Source organism: Gymnoscopelus microlampas (genome assembly GCF_963454915.1).
Source record: "Gymnoscopelus microlampas genome assembly, chromosome: 11".
NCBI lineage: Eukaryota > Metazoa > Chordata > Actinopteri > Myctophiformes > Myctophidae > Gymnoscopelus > Gymnoscopelus microlampas.
In genome coordinates this window covers 30,515,597-30,524,775 of record NC_139948.1, presented here as the reverse complement: position 1 = coordinate 30,524,775, position 9,179 = coordinate 30,515,597, and the positions used below count along the sequence as shown (strand labels likewise).

General features: G+C 47.1%; 1 protein-coding gene across 2 annotated transcripts in view; it reads right to left on the bottom strand.

Annotated features, from left to right (window-relative positions):
• Nucleotides 1–4,093: 4,093 nt before the first annotated feature.
• spop (speckle type BTB/POZ protein) overlaps nt 4,094–9,179 on the bottom strand; it is a 99,293-nt gene continuing 94,207 nt past the window's right edge. For both annotated transcript variants that reach the window (XM_084070966.1, XM_084070967.1), the window contains 2 exons: nt 7,018–7,160; nt 4,094–5,083 (listed from right to left, as the gene is read on the bottom strand). In XM_084070966.1, the coding sequence (XP_083927092.1) occupies nt 4,939–5,083; nt 7,018–7,160 (288 nt within the window). In that variant the 3' untranslated portion in view covers nt 4,094–4,938. The remainder of the gene's footprint in view (nt 5,084–7,017; nt 7,161–9,179) is intronic.

Here is a 9,179-nt window from a genome sequence, read left to right as displayed (position 1 = left end):
TTCTTTTAGCACATCTGCCATCTTCCCTCTTTTGCTCACACCTCCACAAGCTGTGCCTGCCACGTTTTTTGCCTCCCTCTCTGTGCTCGCTACGATCCAATTTCCCTACATCTTTCTACCACTCCTCCACTCCTATACGATGTCTCTCTCTCTCTCTCTCTCTCTCTCTCTCTCTCTCTCTCTCTCTCTCTCTCTCTCTCTCTCTCTCTCTCTCTCTCTCTCTCTCTCTCTCTCTCTCTCTCTCTCTCTCTCTCTCTCTCTCTCTCTCTCTCTCTCTCTCTCTCTCTCTCTCTCTCTCTCTCTCTCTCTCTCTCTCTCTCTCTCTCTCTCTCTCTCTCTCATCCTGATGAGTTCGACTCCATCATTTCTAAGCTCCACAGGTCTCATTACAGCCAGGTCACTAGGGGACATTCTAATAAACAGATGAATATGACACTCTCACAGCGTGTACCCAGACACACACACACACACACACAAACAAGCACACACAACCTTGAGAAAGATTACGCCAGGGACAAGTATGAAATAAAAACCTTTCACTTGATTATTTCAGACAAAATAAATCACGGCCCTCAGACACACAGTCTGAGCTAGCAGGAGTAATAGTGATACAATACCTCTGCAGTGAGAGCGTGGCCAAACACACACATTTGTAGATAACAACACACCTTGTTAAAGAAAAGAATGGACACGCGCGCAAGACGCACACTCACAAATAATGAAGGAGCGTATACGCACACCTTCCTCTCGGTTGCATTGCGCACAATAAGTCTTGCTTCATTAAAGCAAAATCTCATCCACTATCAGTTTACAACCACAGAAGTCGTTTGAACCGCAGGGGAAATACAATTCCATTCCGTTTCGGGGTTATCTTAATATATGAGCTTGTCTACGCCACATTGGTCTCCGGTTATGAGCCAGGCAAACACCCACAGCACCTCAATATTGCATCGGCTCATACACAAGGACGGATTGGAGCACACAAAGCAATTAGCAGTTCATATATTCGTGTGTAATTGCGTGCGTGGTATGGGGTGCGTGTGACCGAACTCCCTCGCCTAATTCCTTCCCTCTAATTTTTACATCCGTTGTTATTAGTAGACGGTTCATTACAGATCTCACCGCAAACATGTGTGCCAGGGCCCAGCTCCTAATGCTGGAAGCAATCACATTCAGAATGGAAGAATGGAATCGTATATAACTCGCTCGGCATTTTACAACAAACATTCGGGCAGGTACAGGGGCAAACCTCACTCTTTACAGCTGTAGTAAAAAATTCGGAGAGTTCTGAGAAACAACACAAATCAAACAGAAACGAGACAAATCTCTCAATTGAATCGATGGCTGGTCTGTCTTGCTATCCATTCAGTTAATTCGCCATCAGTCTGGCCGTGGGCCATCTGTATGACACCTGATCACTCTTCATTCCTCCGTCCATCCATTATCACTGTCATTTCATCCTTTCATGTCTCTCTGCCTCAAGGCCTGAGCCCTCCTCACTTGTCAAAGACGACACCTTGGGAGTATATTACTTGCATACAGTGAGAAATGGAGCCCGCCATCTGCTGACAAAGGTCACACTGTAGCTGCTCTCATTAAGCACTCGCTATTTCTCTTGTTAAGACATGCGATTCATATGAGCGTCTGTCAAGACACAAAATGTCAGTAAAACTTTAATAACATTATTAGTGTCTTTAGCATTCTAAGAGCAGCTGCTGTCGAAATTTTAAGCCCTGGACTTAAAATTCCTGGGGAATCGAAGAACGTGCTTGCCCTTCTCACAGCCATGTTGCCCTTCCCCTTTCCTTCCCTCCCTGTCGCCTCCCGTCTGTCTCTCACTCTTCGTCTTCCTGCGGGGCAGGTGCACGGCAGTACATGGCAGTAGGCATTCATCTCGATCCGGCTCTTCCTGCTCTTTAGCTGTGGCGGGCTGACACAGGCACAGAGCTTGTCACCGCGCTTTACAGCATTGACCTGCTGCGCATTGCACTCCCTCTCTCATAAAATGAGGGGAGTGAGTGATGGGGAGGCAGAGGAAGGAGGAGATAGGGGGAGTGAGGGAGGGAGGGAGAGACGAGCTCATACAGCATGCGTGAAGGCAGGGTACGCCTCTCCTCATGTATCGCTCCATCTATCTGGCCCTGACTGTCTCATCTGAGGCCAGTTCTATATTACGCACGTACATGCACGCGCACACACACACAACCAAACACACACACACACACACGCAGAGGCCTTTACAAAGACGCATAAGGTTAGCGCACACAGGTGGACTTTGTCAAAGCTAGAAAATTCACATCCCGAAGCTTCAGACTCCAGCGTACGTGGTGAAGGTCACAGCAGCAGACCAGACGTAAGTCAACAAAATCTTTCCCCATCTCAGGGACAGCCAAGACAAAGGACTATGTTGACATTCCTGACAAGTCCCACCGCACTGTATGACCGCCGTGTGCACACACTCTTTTACTCTAATGCGCACACACACACACACACACACACACACACACACACACACACACACTGACCTTTGCAAGGAAATTCTTGGCCACAGTAGTACTGACTGGAAGGCATATTTGCAGGCTCCTTAGTTTCACAACATTAACATAGCTAGCACCTACCTGAAGAAATCTTCACCAGCAAGGCCAGCACAGTTAATGGCGTGTAGGAGATTCATTGCTGATACAGTACTGTAAGTATCCATTTGCCTGGAAGCTACAGCACACAAATAATGGTCAGCCTGCCATCCCACCTTTACAATTATATAGTTGCAGCTGGACAATGTCAGCGTGTCGGTGGCATCAGTGGCTTGGCAGCCTATTTGATGTGTGGTGATTTACTGGGCTCAGGGATGAGCTTAGGTAAATCCTATTGGGCCTCAGCCTTGGTCAACACAGCGAAATGCCTATTAAAATCTGGTGTGAGAGTAAGGTCCAGCTTACTGGACAACAGGTTGTAAATATTTACAAACTGTTCTCCAAGGAAGCCCAGTAAGATCTAGTCAAACATGGCCACATGTTACACCCTTACTATGTACATAGAAACCTTTGGTAATCAAGGTACAGGGAGTAGCATACTGTATGCACTGAGGGAATGCACTGATCATGAGAGGATCAGACTGAAATGTGTTAGTCACGGATCGAAGATCTAACTACAACTTGAAAGGGATTTGCAAAAAAAAACAAAAAAAAAACAGAAAGCATCCGTGTCATTTTAGATTTTAGCATTGGCTATTAAAAAATAGCAGATATACAAGCTCACAGCACAGCACGGCGAGCTTGTACATCTGCTCCTTTTTTTTTTTTTATCTTGAAAGTGTGAGAGCTACTGATTTAGAAGGCATTTGTAGAATCGGCCTCAGGTCTTAATGGTTTATTAATGAGTAAATAGATTGAAATGGTGGTGAAAATGATAAGAAATCAGTAAAAGTTGTCATCCTACTATAATTCTAGTAACCTCACGGTGGTGGTGTCTTGGGTGGACTCTTGATCAAACTGCGCATGCGTCGTTGCCAGGTTTCGCGAGATAAACAAGCAGCAAGGTCTATGAAAACGAGGCCAAACCAAACGAACCCTATAACACCAACATTGCCCCTAAAGCGCTTACAATAGGCAGACATGGCAACACATCACATTCCAATCATTCCTATCACTACCAGGACTCCACCCCCTGAAAGCCAACAACAGCCAGCAACATCACACACACACACACACACACACACACACACACGACGAGAACCACCTACGACACATCCCTCTACAATGACGACCTCACACGCAGCTTCAGCGAACAAAGTGCTGATATATATATATATATATCCGCCCGTGGGGAGGGGTGACCGCGGGCCGGGGGGTGGCGCGACGGGAGCGACGGGAGCGACGGGAGCGACGGGGGGAGGGGGGGTGGGCGCCACGACGGGACGCGCGCGGGGGAGAAACCGCGCGACAGGACCTGCATTAACCCCAACTTTGCAACTACTTTCGTCTGCGCCCTTCACCGGGTATGGTCTATGGTTGTAAAAAAGGAAGACACAGACAAGCCAGAAATGTAAAATAGCTGTATTTCATGAGTTCAGAGACCCAATCCAGGTTCACAATTTTACAGTCATGAGGAATGTAGTCGATAGGTTGATAAAAACAGTAGATTTTTTTCTCAGGTAGATTCCTTCGTTATACCTTTAATTTTTTTCTTTTTTAAAGAAATATGCTAAACAGTCTGAACATTAAAACGTGTTCATTGCTGTCATTTCATTCAAGCCAAAATATTTTTTCCGTTCTTTCTTTTTTTTTTGCTGTGCAAGAGGACACTTGATTATTTGTGCAATATAAAAACAACACTTTTGAACAAACAGTTGATGTGAACCGTGAAAAAGAGCAGCAGTCTATCACTTTTTGGCTGACTGGCTCTTTTTCTTTGTTTTTCTTAGGTTTGGGCTTCAACAAACAATACTTGGTAAAAATAAAAGGATTTCTTGACAAAACAAAATATACTTCAGAAAATGTATCTACAATGAATCAATAATTGACCTCAGACTTTCCAGCCAGTAGTTTATACAGATGAAGGCCGACAACACTTGAATAAGGTCATGTTTTTTTCCAGTAACGTAGATGTAGGAAACAGAATCTGGAGCGTATGGTCCTATGGACCTGGATATTTGGCAAGAGGGAGAGCCTGTCAAATCCTCCACACATATCGACCCCCCCCCCCCCCCCCACTGCCACAGGAGAGAGATGAGAGAAAGATAGATGTAAAGGGTCTCTCTCTCTCCCAGCATTGTAACATACTGCTCTGTGCAACTCGTTGAGCTAACGTTAGCCAAAGCTGCAGCCTCTGAACCGAAGGGCTGAGTCCTGACATCTTGGGCATCACTGGGTGTGGTGGGAGGAACAGCAGGGTTACGTAGGGTTACGTAGCGTACGTAGGGTGCCTCTTCACACAGCCCTATGACTGTTTGAGGCGTTTTCTCGGGGGGCCCATGAAGGGGCACTGGGTCGAGGCCAGAGAACGGTAGGCCTCCGCCACCAGGTGGGGGTGGGTTGCGACCATGGACTTCCAGCCTGATGTCTCCATCACATCAGCCGCATGGCTTAGAGAGAGAGAGAGAGAGAGAGAGAGAGAGAGAGAGAGAGAGAGAGAGAGAGAGAGAGAGAGAGAGAGAGAGAGAGAGAGAGAGAGAGAGAGAGAGAAGAGAGAGAGAGTAAAAGAGAAGAGACAGAGAGCGGGAAAAAGATTATTGTAGATGGGAATGAGGAGAACTCCAAAGCGGAGGAGAAAGACAAAGAAGAATAAAAGCTAAAAGTTATAAATAGACGAAAAAAGGAAAAAACAAAACAGCAGATGTGAATTCACATAAGGAAGCCCTGTAGGTCTTCATCACACCCCGAGGGTGCTGGCCTGCACCCTGCTGTGTGGCCTTTAATGACATTTGCTGCATTTGATTGTGTGTTAATGAACAAAACAGTGTGCGTGCGTGTGTGCGTGTGTGCGTGTGTGCGTGCGTGCGTGCGTGCGTGCGTGCGTGCGTGCGTGCGTGCGTGCGTGCGTGCGTGCGTGCGTGCGTGCGTGCGTAATTACGACATGTGCACACCCGGCCTCTGACCCTACTACTCCCAGCTGAAGACCTGAACCCCTGATCCCTGTAATGGCTCTTGAGCCAAGCCTGAGCTAGCAAGCCAAGCAAAGGGCACAGAGAGATCAGTCACAGCTGGAAAGCAGCCTGCCTTCCCCCATCCCCTCTGAAGGAGACAAAGCAGGGCAGGTTGCCCCAAAAAAATGGACGAGAAGAGGGCTGAAGTAGACAGCAGAACAACAATAGAGCGCAGGGAGAGCATACAGGATGTAAGATGAAGCATGATTATAGTCTGGAGAGAGGAACAGGAAGGAGGGATGGAGGCGAGGGAGAGGAGAGGAGGAGGAATATGTGGGAGAGAGGGAGACGTCGCTACTATTGGTCTTGACGGTAAAGCTGCTGGTGAAGTCCGGTCTGGAGAGGAGGAAAGGAAGGAAGGAGGTAGGGAGGGCAGCAGGCAGTGAGGGAGGAGTGTTATTGGTTCCTCTGTGTCGTTTGTTTTCTATATTCGTCCTCCATATTGATTTTTGTTTTGTTGCTCTTGTTGCCGTCGATGTCCGAGGGAGGAGGGTTGATAGCGCTTTGCTAGCCGGAGTCCCCCGTGGCCAATTTTCCCCTCCGTAACAACAGCAGCAACAATACCGCCACTGTCACAAATTAAACTGTCATAAGGCCCATAACCACAATTAATGACAGGGATTAGGGCTAGGAATCTGCATTACGGAACACCTTAGGCACACATGAGGTTCTGGGAGAGGAGAATGAGAGGTTAGATAGACGGGGAGAAGGGGTAGGTAGTGGTAGTGGCAGTGGAGAGAGGGAGGGAGAGGGTGAAAGAGGGCGGGAGGGAGATGGCGAGATGAGGTTGAGAGAGACGGCGTGGAGAGAGGATGCGGGCCCCGGTGTGAGCCAAGACAGACTGCGACGGAGGCACATAAGCACAGGGAGACAGAGCGAGAGAAACAGCGCATTGGAAGTACTGTATATGGATGGTCAGGGCTAGGAGGAAAGCTTAGTGTTAACTGGGCGCAGGAACACAAGATCAATCATTTCGCCCTAAACATAAATAGCAGTCGGTGCCGTTAATAGGCTCCATCTTACCCAAACTATGCGCAAGCTCATAACATGATTAACATCAGCAGAAGAGGTTCATTGCTAAATGGCCCAATGTGATATGGCAGCAAAATGGGCTGATGTGGGAATTAAATTAAATTTCCATGGGAGGCAAAGATTGCTCCCACAGAAAATTAATGACTTCATTTGAAAAATAAAGTGTGTGTGTGTGTGTGCGTGTGTGTGTGTGTGTGTGTGTGTGTGTGTGTGTGTGTGTGTGTGTGTGTGTGTGTGTGTGTACACACTTTGAGTTACGGGATAAAAAAAAAGGATCATATTTGCATATGTGTGGAAGTGCTTCAGAAGATGGATGAGTGCGGTCAGATGCTACAACTCACTAGTTGATGAAGTCCACGGCTTGCGTCTTCAGCTGCTCGGCACTGTGCAGGTCAGCCAGGATGAGAATGTCTGCGGCGTTCTCCACAGACAGACTGCTACACAATGCATCCTCACACATCACCTTCAACCTCTCTAGGGCATACTGACAGCAAGAGAGAGAGAGAGAGAGAGAGAGAGAGAGAGAGAGAGAGAGAGAGAGAGAGAGAGAGAGAGAGAGAGAGAGAGAGAGAGAGAGAGAGAGAGAGAGAGAGAGAGAGAGAGAGAAATAACAGAGGAGAAATGAGAAAGGAAATACAGGAGGTAAACTAAATTAGCCATTCTGTACCGCCATCATCCCCGATCGCAGCACCGTGTAATGATTTGGAAACAGCAAATTATTCCACTGTAGTGTCAACGGAAGGAAGACGAGGCTAGGGGGGTGAAGACAGTCACAGAGATCGCGGCGACGACTCTAAACACTGAAAACTGGTTCCCCAGAGGGTTCTCTGGTGGGTGGGTGGAGGGGTTGGGGGAAGGCGCACACAGAAACACACACACACACACACACACACACACACACACACACACACACACACACACACACACACACACACACAGTACATATAGAAATAATGGGACTGAGGCATGCATGAGAGTGTTTCTAGCTGAGACCAAATGGTAGAGTGCCTCTGATTATTGCGCAGCCAGAGAGATGGTATGAAGAAAAGGATTAACGTGACCTTGATGAGGCCCCCGGCCCTCAAGCTTTTATATTTGCCCGGCTCTCCGGCGGACGCCGTTAATTGGGTACATTTACGGGGACCGAGCGTAACGGAGGAGAAGAAACCCAGTGTGAGGGAACCAGAGTGGGTGCAGTGAAAAGAGGTGAGATGTGGACACGGATGTCTGCCACAATGGACAGAAATCCTTGGAACAGTCGGGGTCAAAGGCCGATCCTCAAACACCCCAATGCTGTGAGCTACACAGTAAAATCCTCAGTGTTTATTTATCCATAACCAATGGACCCTTATGGGTCCAATTGGTTACATATGAACACTCACAGAGTTAAACTAGAAAAGTGCGATTCTCTTAACACATTGGCTGCCATGGACGCAGATCTGCGTTCATTTGCGCAAAAGCCCGCACGCTGCCAAGAACGCAGATCTGCGTTCTTTCCAAAAAAAAAAAAATCCAAAAAAAAGTTTTTTTTTTTTTTGTTGACTCAAAGACCAAGGAGATATGATTTTCCGAAGATTTTGACTCCCAGACACTTCCTTGTAACTTAAAACTTAAAAATTCTGTATCTCGGCTCCTAAGTACTTTTTTTTTCTCATTGAAAAAGTCTGGCAGTCTACTGTAGGAAAAAAAAAAAAAAAGATGGCAGCCAATGTGTTAATCTCTGACAGGCCAGGTTGCCTCCTCAGGGCTGTGCCAGTCGTGCGGTGCAGCCTTCAGGACAGGAATAAGCTGCGGGGGAAATACAGGTTGTACAACAGACGGTGCAACTGCACGGGTGTGTGGCGCCCCCTATGGGCAGAAGTGAAAGCGGCTTTACAGGTGCGCTCTACAGTATATCCAGTAGGCCCCTCACTACGTGATTCCGATTTGGGTATGATTAGACGTTCCATTCATGATATATGTTTTTTTTTTTTTTTCAACAATATGTTTATTTATTTTGATATATGTTTTTTAATGAGAAATAGGCCACGCCCACACATTTGTGAAGGCATTTGTTTCATGAATCAGGAGACCATTTGTGCCTAATTAGGTGTTTCGGCAACAAACTGTGACATTTGTAGCATCTTTGGCGCCCCCTATGGGTTTAAGTGAAATCACTCTGCGATGTTTGAAGGGCTTCTCAATGAGTGATTGACATTTGGGGCAGATCGTACAGAGCGTTCATGAATTCCGCAAAATGGCGGTAAATCATGAGAGGCAGAAATGGGCAGGGTCTATATGGGGAGTTGCGATCCAAGGAATCCAGGGGACATCTTTTCTGATTGTATTGACCTACAGTTCAAAGTTACAGGCCAAAATGTGGTGCGGCCTGTTATAGCCTGCCATAGCCTGGCATGGCCAGACTAATATCACTGCGTAGATATTAGTCTGGAATCTCTGTGTGGAACCTGCATTTCCGAGGGGCAAATAAATAAAAAAAAATGCCTCGGGTGATAAACCAGCC